Here is a 14234-nt window from a genome sequence, read left to right as displayed (position 1 = left end):
ACCTTACAAAGAAATTTCTTGCCTGATGAATTCAATTAAATGCCGTAGAGATTTCAATGTTTCTATTTTACTAGTTTACCTAATTGGGCATTCTGCATTCAATTCTTGAATAATTAATCTATTTTGAAATGTATTTGTGACGCTCTTAACATTGCTTTTAGTTAAGCTCTAACAATTTCAATCTCTTTTGGCGCACTTGAGAGTAAATAATATTAGTATTTGTCTGTTTTTCCTTTTTGGTACATCTAAATATTTGTGGAGCTTCAGATTATGAACCAATTATAGCTAGTAGCCTAAACTGAGCTAATATTTATCACGGCTTTTAGTTGGGGTAGCTTATTTGCCACTTTAATGATAGTTTAAACAACTAAAACGAGGCAATATGTATTTTCAAAAATATCGTATCTTGTATAAAGAGCAATCAATACACCCACGGCTTTCTTTCCTATACGTGTTTATCTTAATGGCATCAGATATGGACCGAAATTCAAATTTAATGCATTTCCGCTAGAAGTCTGACTTTGGTTAAGGTTACAGTTAATGAGAAAATATTAATTGGATGCAGAGGAAAATTTTCAACGACAACATGAGGAGTCGAATGTTTTGGACTGACGGCGCCAGGCCAAGAAATCTGAACGTACATAAAACCAAGCTTGTTTATGCTTAAGTGCATGCAGCCAAAGTCCAATTGGAGTGTAGGAGATATGAATGATTTGTTTTCGATTTTTATAGACTGTATATTATTATTGTATTATACATTTTTGATTATAATTTACATATATATTCGTGAGAGACGACGATGTGTTCGTCTTCACATTTATAATCGTCAAATATTGTGTTCATTTTTAACGTTAATCAATTTAAATTGTTGTACTGCTTGCTTGAGTGAGGCTCAAGCAGTTTTTGCACTGCTTTGATAAACGTCAAATATCTCATTGTTACATCATGCGAGATAGTGTGCTGTCGAAAGCTATCTGCTATGGGAATGCAGAGCTTTCAAAGCTTTTGGCGGCAGCGTAGATAACGTTTAAAAATTAAACAAAATTATTAGTACGTGAAATATCAGCACTTAGTCACTAACTTAAATACTCTAGATTTCAATAAAATAATTCAATAGACGCTGAATTAAATTTCACAAGTTTGCCGGTGATTCCCTAAGCAAAAAATTAATAAGGTGGTTGGTTAAATTAATATTTGGCTACTGAAAAACGTTCGAAAATGCGCAAAGATAAGCATAAACAAGCCAAGTACTTGAACACAGACTAAAAACGCCAACAAATGGCCAATTGGTCTTAACTTTTTTGTTGGGGCCGATTAAATTGCAAACTCACGAAGAAAAAAGAACCAACCTAACTGATAAGCCGATAAGATAATGGTATCGAAGTACGTATGTTTTCACAAGTGAGTCTGTGTGTATGACACAAAATAAAGTTTTAAATGATGTATAGAAACAGCTGTGAAGATACTCAAGCAATTGACAATTTTCACTTTATGTTTGCTCACTTTAGAGAATTTTCACAATGTTGGCAACAATTTTTACCGATAGATCTCTATGTGCCATTGTATTGTCGGGCTAGACTAATTAAGAATTTATGCCGCATGCATGTAAATAAAAAGCGAAATACTAAAGCGCAGCAACAAAAAGAATTATGACAATAATTTGCTGTAGAAAATGCGGCAAAACACACACAAACACACACACAGAGTGAGAAACAACAACAGCTAGAGCCGCTAAATTGTGTGAGAGTGTGCAATCTAAATAATAAAGACAGAACACCAACAAAAAATTATAACTAAAGCGGCGGAGTCGGCGCGGCAATGCCAACAAGCAACAACAACAATAGCAAAACAGTTAAGAGCCAACAACAACCGTGTGACAAACAAGGAGAGGGAGAACTAGTACATTTGACAGTGGGGCAAATTGATGACTTGGTTAAATATTAGTTTATTTTTTATTCTATTTTTTTTTATTAATAGCACGACTAAGAGCAGTCGTTAAAAATGAAAATATAAAATTATATTAAATATTGGCAATTAATTAATTAATATTTAATTTAAATTTAAATTACTCTAACATTTGTTGCGAGGATTGGGGAAAGTCCGGAAAAACCGAATCAGATCTTTAAAATAGATTTAAACTAAAAAAACACGAAAGATCTCGAATCAAAATATAATATGTACAAAGTATAATATATAATAAATAAAAGTCTTGAACATTTCTTAACTTTAAATATGTATTATGAAAATGGCATTCTTGTATTGTCACAATAATACATATGTATTTGCTCACGTGTAGAGAGCTTTTTTGTCCCACTGTGATGAGAGAGCCGCCGACTTCGTACTTGCTGCAATGCGAATTCCGGATCAGTGCCAATTCAAATGCGCAGGTGAGCTGAACGTTGAATTCTCGTCGTCTGTTGTCGGTCGTCGTATACATATCGTGTCTCGTCGTATTCATCGTATTGTCATTGTCTGTCTTTGTCGTGTCTGCGCAGAACAGTTAACAACAGCAACAGCAACACAAAAAGCAACAGCCGCGACGAGACGACACTTATGTATGTATGTGTGAAAGTGTGTGTGTGAGTGTGTGTGTGTAAATTGCGTATACGCCGTGTGCACTTGTAGAACTTTCAGTTGATTCAATTTCGATTGAGAAATGACCTTAAATTCGTTTTAAGTGACGCCTGCGCCAGTGTAAGTGTCAAAAATGGCAAACGCACCTGAAACACACGTATTCACATATCTATATGCACTTTTTTACGTAGTACATACATTTTTGAAAATACCCAAACAACAACCAAAATTCAAATAAAAACAAAAAACTATACTATGCACGCGCTTACAACATGACAGCAAATAGCTAATTGTTTAATTAACACGTGCACACAAATTATACAAATATGAATGTGGAAAAGAAACTTTAATAATTATGAAAAATAAATAAAAAAGCTAAATGTTTTTACATAGCGTTTTTGTATGACTGCTGTCGTCATGTGTGTGTGTGAGTGTGTGGATCACATGAAGTCACATTTATTTATTCATTTTTTAGTAGCGAATTTAACAAACTTTTGTAGATCTCTCACGAACTTTGCGTACTAGTCCGTATCAGTTGCGGTAAACTATTTGCTTAACTTATCGTCAGAACAAGCAAGTTGCCGATAAAATAGAATTAAAATTTAAAAAAATCCATATCATACTATTAACTTTATATGATTGATGGAAAGCACTTGAATAGGAAACGAACTATTCATAAAAACGTTTAAATATTCAAATCACTTACAATTATGCATATAATTCCGTTAATTACTTTGTGTCATATGCATTTCCTTCTTTTTCTTTTTCTCCAAAATTCATAATTAATTTGCACTCAAATATTGTCGAGTCATGAAAGCTTAAACAAAAAACTCCCTTTTTTATCTGCATCTAACTAACAAAATCATATCTGTCATTTGCTTTTACGATTATTGCAATTTATTTTTGTGCCGGAAATTCCTCGAAAATGGCTTTAAAAAGCCAATCGAGATTAGAGACAGAGATAGCAAATTTTACTCGTAGAATACTAATGTGTTCTAACTTGTTGCATGCTCGATAAAAAATAGTATATAATGTTAAGCACGTTTAGTGAGTAGTAACCAGTTTGATGTCAAAAGTCAAACATTGATTAGTCTGTCAATCTAAAAATAGAGATTCAGACAACCTAATGGCTCAACAAAGCATCACTGTTATAACAAAGCATCATATGTTCTATCTATTGTTTCAGATTAATAGTTTTATAAATTGGTAATGAAAACTGGCAACGTTGCTGTGAAAACTGGCAACAAAAAAAGAATATTTAAATTGCAATCTCCTATTTTAAACGACAATTAAAGTAGCAGGTATTTAGTAGTATTTGCAATTATTAGTTTACCTGGGAAAACCTCCCAGGTGCATTTAAAACCCGAGCAACGAGAATACCAAAATGTTTCCATTGTGATTCAGTTGCGATAACAGAGCTGGTGACTTATTTCCAATATTATACAACAGCAACGAAACAATTTGTTAAATTTCTTACATTCCCACATTTAAAATAAAACTAAAGATTACTTTGGGAGTGCCTGCACATTGATTGCACTCCACCCCAACTGGCAATTAGAAATTGTGTAAATATCAAGTATCAAATATGGCCTCAAGTAGATACTTCCTTATCGTTAACATTTATTTTTGATTAGATTCCATTCATTTCATACCCTTGAATTTGAATTTGAGCTTGTCTCTTTTAACCAAATGTGATACGACCTTTTAACTAGGGTGGTTGACTGTCGTATCAGTTATCTAATTGGGTTAACAAATCAACGAATAATGTTACCAATGTCAGTTTTGTTGATATCTGGTTTTATTTGGGGAATCAAAGCACTGTAATAAATATAAACGTTTCTCTGTTTTTGGGTCAATACAATATTATATCAAATGACAGGAACACACAATTTTTTGGGAAGTTTTCCAATTCTGATAAAGGATAGATCGAATTTTGAAGTCTAAGAAAAAGTTCGCTAATTAAGATCAGAAACAGTTCTTAATTTTATTAATTACCTTCTGATTTGGCTTATTTTATAATACGGTACGCATATTCGGCCAGACAGCCTCCTGTTCTTCTGGGCTTACGGGCTTTTCACTCTCTAGGCCACAAATGGAGCAGACACTCGCGTCCTTGGCCAATATAATCTTGTCCAAGTTATTGGAATTCTTACGCCGCTCTAAACAAGATTTCGGATCCATTCCACTGCATGTCGAGCACAAGGTATTGTTGGTCGACTTGTGAGAACTTCTGGTGCTGACGGCGGACTGACTACGCTTTCCATCTCCTTGTCCATTAAGTTGTCTGGTATTGCGCTCCACATTTGTCTCTTTATTAGTCTTGGTTGAAGCTGTTTTACTGGTCGTACTGTTGTGGCTTTTTGACGGTGGCACTTCCATGGATAGCTTGTAAATTGCTCCCTGGCGATCGATGAATCCCAACCGTTGACTTTCCTCCAATGCCTGATCCACCTCTTTCTGCAGCTGCGGCAGCTCGTTGAAGCGAATGTTTTGTTGCTTCGCCACCTGAATGATAATATCCTCCTTGGTGCCAGGTCCGGCAAGGGCCAGGAATGCACCATAAATGTTTAAGCGCTTCATTACCGCAATTTATACTTAAATATATTTGTAAAACTACTAAATTTGGCCTAATTTCATCAATTGATTATAAACAAATCTCAATAATTTTTGCTCAAGTCTTTACACGTCGTTGAAACTTCCAAGTCCAACTAACAATATAAATTTAAACTATGCTTTTGTTTCGGATTTTTGATAATGAAACCAATGCTCACTTGGAATATTTTTTGGTATAAGTACTTGCAAATATTTTGAAATTTAATTTATTTTATTAGACATGTTTGATAATATTTATAAATAAATATATTTCTATACTCTCTTTTTTGCTAAAGGCAAACCTCTTTCTACTTGTTTTTCTGCTTTTTTGCTACTTTTTTTTTGGCACAGTCCAAACGTCACACATAATTAACTACAGCAGATCGTGTGCATATAATACTCGTAGAACGGACGACGCTCTCTTTGAACTCCCGACCGCTTGACGTCATTCGCATTATAAATAAACAGTATTTAAATTTAACTAGTGCTCAGTGGACACATTTTCAGCAAATATTTGCACAGCAATCGGATCACTTAAACGACTTGAGTATTAACGCAAACTTTAATTTTTTTACTTTATCTGACTGGAACAACAAGTCACTTGTGCAAATAAATTACAACACTCTATGGACTACAAAGTGCATCCAGAGCTCTTAGTAAAAACTTATCTGCTCATAGCAAATTTAAGGATTATCGATCAATAATTATCAGATCACTAAATATCACGTATACGTTGCCTATGTTGATAACAACCAACTTAATTTATGTCTTTATGATCAAGCAACAAACTTCATTATCGATCATTTATTCAATGGGTTCGTTTAATTTAAAATTAATTTAATTTCTCATTTTTTTTTTAATTTTCCTTAAAAAGAATAATGATATTAATATTTATTGTTTAACTACTGTTGAATTAACCACAAATTGAAGAGTAAAAGTTAAAAGTTGTGTTTCGACTTTCGATATTTTATATCGCTTCATGCTTTTTAATTTGTATAGAATTTCGCCTATATGCATGTATTTTAAATGTTAAAATGCGACAAACCGCTTTAATGTTTATTTTATTTTTGCTTAAACTTTTTTTGCAGCGCATTAAAAAATCGGACAATAACAAAAAAACAAAAATAAAACAAAACCAAAAACCCCCGCGCAGCTGTTGACGGCCAACGCACGAGATACGAATACGTGTGTCGAAATTACCAACAGCAATAAATAAGATAAACATTTATACATATATGAATGTATATAACTACATACATACATACTTAAATTAAAATTAAACTAATACAAAAGCTGGCAATTAGCGTTAAATTCGGAGTGGAAACGTTGGCATTGAAACACACTCATTTTGTAAGACACTTGTAAGAAATGCAACACAATCACAGCTTTGCATAGAGAATCCAAACAAAAGAGAGGCAGCAGTGATTGAGAGACAAGAGCGGGAGAGAGAGAGAGAGAGGAATAGTGATAAGCCTTATCGGAGGTTTTTAACGCCTTTTACATTCGGTAAAATGGCCGACGAAGATCTCAGTCCGTTGCCGTTTCGCAGAGAGCGCAACTTGAGCAACCGGAACTTTAACAAGCGCAACTCGCGACGTCGCAGCGGACACTTATCGGAGTCGGAGCGTCACAGTAGTGCCGTGGATGCGGAGAACGCCGGACGACGCGACAGTAACGTGAGCAGCAGTTCCAGTTCCTTTCAGCTCTCCTACTCGGTCAATTCGGATACGGAGAGTGCGTTCAATCGACGCTCCATACTCAAAATGCGAGCAGCCAGCGATGAGCAGGCTGAGCAATCACCACAGCCAATTACACCCACCACACCTACGCCGGATCCGGCCTTGTTGGATGTGCGCCAAAAGGTGCAACGCTTTGAAACACTGAAAACAAGCATCAATTATATGCGACAGGAGCGACTTAGCCTCAAGTTGCTCGAGAATCGTCGACATCCCAGCTTCTCTCAATATAAAGAAAATGCACAAATTAGAACTCCACCCACGCCACGTCGCATTGCCTTGCCAGGTTTGAGCTCTGGCACCAATTCCATTTCCAGTACACACATCAGCATTGATGAGGTGCGTTCCGAGGATGAGGTCGATCAGATATCTGACTTCGAGACGGATCCCCAAGCACCAGTCGACTACGTGCTCAGCGAGAGCAGTTCCGCCGTGCTAGCCAGCTGCACAGATCCCGAGGAACACAAATCCCAGGTGGTGCAGCGTTCCATAAGTGCGGATCAAACGGAACTATCTCTGCGCAATGACAAGGATTTCCCAAGGTAAATCATAAATCGGATCAGGTCCGTGATAAAAAACTTTCTATAAATTTCATCAAGAAAATTTTCCAGTGTATTTTTTTTATACATGGAGCTATTTATTTCTTGTTTATAACGTTTTGATTAGATATTGTTCATAAACGATACATTTTTTTTATGTTTTTATTCTTTGTGGTAAAAGCTGCTTTCGACAAAAAATATATTTTTAATTTTGTTGTCTTTACCAACACTGTTTGAACGACCTTCACACACTGCTCACTAATTTCTCGCTTGGCCATCGTCGTGTTTCCATATTAGAGATTTGCAAAGTCGTCGCTCAAATTATGCGACTTGTCCATAAAATGTTGTTGGTAATTATCGCCAGTTTGAACTGAACTTAATTGTCAAGTGTGTGATGACGAAAAAAGCGCTTTGAGTGTTAATTAGGTTTTGTATTATTGAACTGCTATGGACTGTATTTCGAACCGGTTATGGCTTCGAGTCAATTGTCAAAATGAATCCACAATCTACTTAGACTTGGTTAGGAAATGTTTCAAAATTTGTAAAATGTATCTATTGCGCTCGGACATTATAAAGCTCCAACTCCAGCTAAAGTATGGAGAAAAAAGAGAAGTCAAGCGGCAGCAAGCCAATTGAAACAGTAACACCATATCAGAGCGATTCCCATCTAGAAGTGGATCCAGTGGATAGCAATGACATTAACCAGAGCGATTCCAATCTCACAGAGGATTCAGAGAACAACTATGCACCTCCACGTCCAATCATGGTCTCGACGGGCATCAATACGACCCCAAGACATCCGATTGCCGAAGAATCAAATGGTTCGATATCCACGAAATCAACAGCAAGTTATTCTGTGGAGGACAATAATGCGGATTATGTTTCTGTGAAAGCCTCCAGAGATAGCGACTCTGATTCAATAGTGTCAGACAGATCGTCACGAGCCAGCGTCATTAATTCAATTCTATCCTTTTCCATGACTGCCAAGGAAGGCTGTGCCGAGGGGGTCTGTATTTAGCCACATCATAGTCGCATCGAAATTATTTGCCAGCTTTGCAGTGTCTGTGTTTCCATCTTGCAGCTGACGGGCTTCATAGTTACGGGCGTATCAATGCTCCTGCTGATCATGATATCCTGGTTCCTTATCTCGCAGTTGGACTTTTTCCATCATTGCCTAACAAAAATTGGCACGCTGCTGCACAAAGCAATTGGAAAAATACTTGCCCTATTAACCTCAAGTGGTCAACTCAATCATGTGAGGAGGGTAAGAAAAGTGTACCAAATTTCTTATTTTTGGGATATCCCCTCTCCCTCTGAGCTGAATCATTCACAACGTAATGTTCACATGTTAAATGTACATGTATATCTACACGGAATAAGTATACGAACTGTTGCCTTGACAAGAACACCGCTTATCAGCAGCCAAAGATATTGTGAATCACACTGTGCGTCGTTGGGGAACATGTTATCGTTAATTTGTTGTTTTCGTAATGCTCGCAATGTTCTTGGTCTACTCCAGCCAGCTTAGTATTATCATTATCATTGATAAATGCTATAAAAAGCATTGTGTACTTCTCGTGTTTGACCACTTTATATACGCTCTTATCTCACTCTTTTTTTCTGTAGAAACTATCGTTCTACGCCGAGAAGGAAGACTGAAATCATTGGCACCACAAACCATCAACTGGTTGACAAATTTCATTCACTCTATCAGCCACAAGAGGAGTAAGTATGCAACAAACTAAGAGAAGATAAGAAACTAATTAACAAATTATTTTTCTCAGAGAGGATGAAATTGAAATTGAACTGCGGGATAAAAGCGACAAGTGTGTGCATCCCATACTCGAGGAACTCATCCACACCGAGGAGGCCTATGTGAAGAATCTCTTTACTGGTATTGACAACTATGGCAATATATTTCAACGCAAAGATTTGCCACTGGGATTGCGGGGCAAGAAGTACGATCTTTTTGGAAATATTGAGCAAATCGCTGAATTTCATCGCGATGAGTTTTTGCCCATGTTACATCGCAATCGTCGCGATCTGAAGCGTCTGTTTGATGAGTTCCTAGTGTTTTTGGATGTGAGTAGCATTAAAATCATGTAGTTTGTACAGGGAATAACACCGGAACCGATTCCGGAACCGTTAACCGAAACTAACCGTTTCATTTTTAGTACCGGATCTGAGACCGCAACCGAAATAAATTCTCTGTCCAGAACCGAATACCGAAACGTTTATACCGGTACGGTTCAAGAGTTGACCAACTTCAAACTGTCATAACTTGATCAAATCTGAACCGATTTTCAAGCGGAATGTCATTTTGGTCTTGATTTGGCCTCTTTATTCATTCTGCATTCAAATTTTATTAAATTCTTAGAAAAAAATATTTTTCTCTAGATTCTACTAGATATTGATTTCGATGCTAAGGGTCCCCCCTTTGAAATTTCGAAAATTCAAAATTTTAAATCTCAAGTTTTCACTTTTAATCAATTTTTTATATCGTAATTAGTATAAAACAACACTTTAAACTTGATTCTGAGACCTTTCATTTTTTTGTAAAAAATCATGTGAAATTGAACAAAAATTTGGACTTGTAAAGTGGCTAAATCCGCAGTCTGACCAACTTCAAACTGTCATAACTTGATCAAAACTGAACCGATTTTCAAGCGGAATGTCATTTTGATCGTGATTTGGCCTCTGAAATGATTCTGCATTTGAATTTGTATCATCTAAAAAATTTGCTATTTTTCGATTCTAAGCCATTTATTATCAAATTTTCCATACCTACCCCTTGACATTTTTTCAAAAACTTTGATCTTTCATAACTTCATCAAAAATTAACCGATTTTCAAGCGGATTGTCATTTTTAACATGGTTTGGCATCTAAATTGATTCTGCATTTAAATTTTTAACATCTAGAAAATTTAATATTTTTTCGATTCTAAGCTATCTATCATCCAATTTTCCATACATACCCCTTGACATTTTTTCAAAAACTTTGATCTCTCATAACTTTATCAAAACTTAACCGATTTTCAAGCGGAATGTCATTTTGATCGTGATTTGGCATCTAAATTGATTCTGCATTTAAATTTTTATCATCTAGAAAATTTGATATTTTTTCGATACTAAGCCATCTATCATCTAATTTTCCATACCCCTTGACATTTTTACAAAAACTTTGATCTCTCATAACTTTATCAAAACTTAACCGATTTTCAAGCGAAGTGTCATTTTTAACATGGTTTGGCATCTAAATTTATTCTGCATTTAAATTTGTATCATCTAAAAAATTTGATATTTTTTCGATACTAAGCCTTCTATCATCTAATTTTCCATACATACCCCTTGACATTTTTTCAAAAAATTTGATCTCTCATAACTTCATTAAAAATAAACCGATTTTCAAGCGGATTGTCATTTTGAGCATGATTTGGCCTCTAAATTCATTCTGCATTTAAATTTGTATCATCTAGAAAATTTGATATTTTTTCGATACTAAGCCTTCTATCATCTAATTTTCCATACATACCCCTTGACATTTTTTCAAAAACTTTGATCTCTCATAACTTTATCAAAACTTAACCGATTTTCAAGCGGAATGCAATTTTGATCATGGTTTGGCCTCTTAATTCATTCTGCATTCAAATATTTGAAAATTAGCTAATACAAATTTTTTGTCCTATTTTTTTCGAAATCATATTTATTACACCACGACATCTTAACATTCTAATACGTTTCAAAATTGATTTGTTTTACCGTTACGTACCGGTACTGATACCGTAACCGAAAGAAAATAAAAATGAAATAGAACCTTCATCGAAATAGCTATTTCGAGACGTACCGGAACCGAAACCGTAACTGGTTTAGTTCCCTGATGTAGTAGTTACTTGTATTTATCCTCTACTCTATTCCATATCTTACAGCAAAACTGCTTTTATGGCTATGTGATCTTCACCATGAACAAACAAAAATCTTTAAAGCTGTGCGATCTCTACAAGAATTACTTTACAGTAAGTAATATAGCTATTTTTGAATTAAATGCGATTATAGAAATATCTTTTCTTATACACAGAGCATACGTCTGGAGCGTGATGATAAGCTGGGCATCAACAGCTTCCTGGTGCAGCCCATACAGCGCATGGCGCGTTATCCCCTGCTTCTAACCCAGTTCATCAATGTGAGTTGTTTCTTTTGGCGTTAAAAACCACTCTGAATATGTATTTTGATTTGCACAGACCTTCTTCAAGAATCGTGACATTGTGATGAAGCCACTTATTGAATCCTGCTGTCGGTTGGAGAAACGTCTGCGCACTTTATTGACCACAACAAATGAATCGGAGATCATCAACGATATTGTGGACTGCAATGAAGTGAGTTTTGCATTAACATCACCAGTCAAAGTTCAATAATTCTATTAAATTTTAAATCTTTGCAGTTCAATGTGTACTATCAGGGAAAGTTTCGTAAGGTCAGCGAATTTCAGGTGATGGACCACAAGCTGAAGCGCAACTATCGTGCCAAAGTGTTTATCTTTGACAAGTGCATTATTTATACGGAGATTAAGGGCAAACACTTGGTCTTCCATGGCCGCTATCCATGTGAGCATGTTGGCATCTCGGCTCGAACAAAATCCTTCACGCTGTACTATGAACGTCGCAAGCAGCAGGAGTGTGAATTTTCCGCTGATGCTGCACAGATTCAGCTATGGTTGGATCTAATACGTGACATGATAAACAACTTTGCCAACGAGGAACGTCAGAAATTACAAGAACTCTATTCGCGGGAAAATGATCATTTGCATCGCAAGGCGCCGAGTTTCTCGCTGTATCGTGACTCGAATCGTTTCAGTTCGGATAGTGGCATTGGCAATATTTGGATAATGCCCAAACCTGATGAGGAAACGACCAGCAATCGAACCACTTGGTATGCGGCCACGTAGATCTCCAAGATGTTACCCTGGAAGATCTTCCAAATGGACTTGCAAACAGACAAACTAAGCCAATGTTGATTCGTCCATCTTAAGATCAGTCATCAGACCTGAACCTGAAAAGCCTGTGCAATAAGCCAACTAGATTTAATGTTTAATATTGTTACAAGAAAAAAAAATTGTTTGCCGTTGGCATAATTTTAAAGTGTACTAAATATGTTTTAGACTAAATTTAAATGAATGAATGAAATTAGTTTAAGTCTATGCTAAATCACCAAATATTGTCAAATAAGTTAATTTTAATATTTAAATATAATTTCATGTATTTCTGTTGTCACAAGTAAAGCAAATTGCTAAAATATTTTATATTTGGTAATTCATTCAAGTACAGCAAACCTTGAACGACAACATGAGAACTACTCTAACAAGCCACAAGTAATTGACGTATTTGAAAATTCTCTTCAAAATCGTACCTCCCTCAACATATTCATTTCAGAGACGTCAAAACAATCAAATTTATCATGAAAAGGTCGCACGCCAATAAACAACGTCGGATCTATTCGTATATTCATCACATGTTCTGCTGTTGCTGTTCCCCTCCAACCACCAAATTGCCAATCACAGCCTCCTAATGATATTGTTAATAATACGACCTACAAAAAAACAACACACCGAATAACTTGTTTGACACTTAAACAGCTTGTGACATCACTTTGAAAATGTATAAAAATATACAATTGACGCTTATACGAATATAAAATCAGAAAAACATAGCTCTCTTTGGCAAGCCGAACACTTAATACTCTTTCAGATGACAGTATAAATAATATAAATTAATCTGACTGATTGGCAATCAACAAAGAGGCTGAAACTTTTCACAATATAAATAATTTATTGATAAATTAATTTATAATCGAAAATGCATATACAAATTTATATTTGTTGTATAAAATATTATACTTTTAGAAAGGGTAGACTAAACGACTATAACAGCAAAATAATTAAATATATACATTTTTAGCACGCTTGTTGTTTTTCTTTTTTTAAATTTATGCAAAATGCTAGCGGGGTATGCAGCTCATCAATCGCGCCCAGGCAATAATTACGGTTCGTGGAATCTCCGGACTGTCGTCCACAATTCTTGCCTCATTCTTAGCCTGGAATTTATTTGGGGCGTGTGTGTTCAGTTTCTCTACAAATAAAAAACCAATTGCAAATAATATAAATAAAATAATGTGTGCACAATGAAATGTGAACAATTTATTTGTAAAATTCGCAAAACATTGACGACAACGACAACAATAATAAAGTATATATATTTATATTGTCGCTACTGAGTGATCTCTCTGAGATCATCGCCATAAATTTGAATATGCATTGGTATACGAGTACAACTAAACATTGCTAATATTTAAACGACTGGTTAGTTATAGCCAGCTATTAAATGAGGCATATTCATGGATCTACTGCGATCTACTCTAAAGTTCTGCTCACTCAAAGTAATTTAATTAAAAGATCAAGGCGAATCTATAGTAAATTAAAAATAAACTTTACGCCACGACAACAAATAATTAAAGTCTAGCAGTACTCTTAATTACAGTTTTGATCATTAATCAATGCACACTAATTGATATGCAAAATGTTGTAAATGATCGTTATCATTTAATAACCGATCATTAATTCAGACAATTTTTTATTTGGACTAGACAACCGGGCGGAAAGCAAAAGTGTTGAAGAATTATGAATTCCAGCCGATATTTTTACAGTTTCACATTTTGTTTATAAACAAATACCTGACGCGTGCTGCAAAGTAACATGCATAAACACAGAGAACGAGAGCAAGAGAATGAGAGAGAGAGAGAT

The 14234-nt window shown here is 35.4% G+C and overlaps 2 protein-coding genes across 2 annotated transcripts; one reads left to right on the top strand and one right to left on the bottom strand.

Moving 5' to 3' along the window:
* The first annotated feature begins 2372 nt into the window (after window positions 1–2372).
* On the top strand, window positions 2373–12712 carry LOC117785558 (triple functional domain protein). The gene is made up of 8 exons (XM_034623642.1): window positions 2373–2555; window positions 6255–7444; window positions 9068–9166; window positions 9226–9523; window positions 11368–11454; window positions 11517–11621; window positions 11680–11814; window positions 11880–12712. The coding sequence occupies exons 2-8, from the start codon at window positions 6678–6680 to the stop codon at window positions 12381–12383; spliced, it is 1995 nt and encodes a 664-aa protein (XP_034479533.1). The 5' UTR covers window positions 2373–2555; window positions 6255–6677; the 3' UTR covers window positions 12384–12712.
* Window positions 4351–5277, bottom strand: LOC117785565. Its single transcript, XM_034623650.1, has 2 exons — window positions 4570–5277; window positions 4351–4514 (listed from the first exon to the last, which is right to left on the bottom strand). The coding sequence occupies exon 1, from the start codon at window positions 5152–5154 to the stop codon at window positions 4588–4590; it is 567 nt and encodes a 188-aa protein (XP_034479541.1). The 5' UTR covers window positions 5155–5277; the 3' UTR covers window positions 4351–4514; window positions 4570–4587.
* Window positions 12713–14234: the final 1522 nt, after the last annotated feature.

This window comes from Drosophila innubila (assembly GCF_004354385.1).
Source record: "Drosophila innubila isolate TH190305 chromosome 2R unlocalized genomic scaffold, UK_Dinn_1.0 1_C_2R, whole genome shotgun sequence".
NCBI classification, from domain to species: domain Eukaryota; kingdom Metazoa; phylum Arthropoda; class Insecta; order Diptera; family Drosophilidae; genus Drosophila; species Drosophila innubila.
The sequence above is the reverse complement of the archived record's forward strand: the minus strand, read 5'-3'. Positions and strand labels throughout refer to the sequence as shown.

What these genes read in the sequence shown, in the direction of transcription:
- LOC117785565 (XM_034623650.1), bottom strand. Translation starts at nt 5,154, where the DNA reads ATGAAGCGCTTAAACATTTATGGTGCATTCCTGGCCCTTGCCGGACCT.
- LOC117785558 (XM_034623642.1), top strand. Translation starts at nt 6,678, where the DNA reads ATGGCCGACGAAGATCTCAGTCCGTTGCCGTTTCGCAGAGAGCGCAAC. An exon ending in AATGACAAGGATTTCCCAAG is followed by an intron (nt 7,445 to 9,067) that starts GTAAATCATAAA and finishes TTTTTTCTGTAG; the next exon opens with AAACTATCGTTCTACGCCGA. An exon ending in CTCTATCAGCCACAAGAGGA is followed by an intron (nt 9,167 to 9,225) that starts GTAAGTATGCAA and finishes TATTTTTCTCAG; the next exon opens with AGAGGATGAAATTGAAATTG.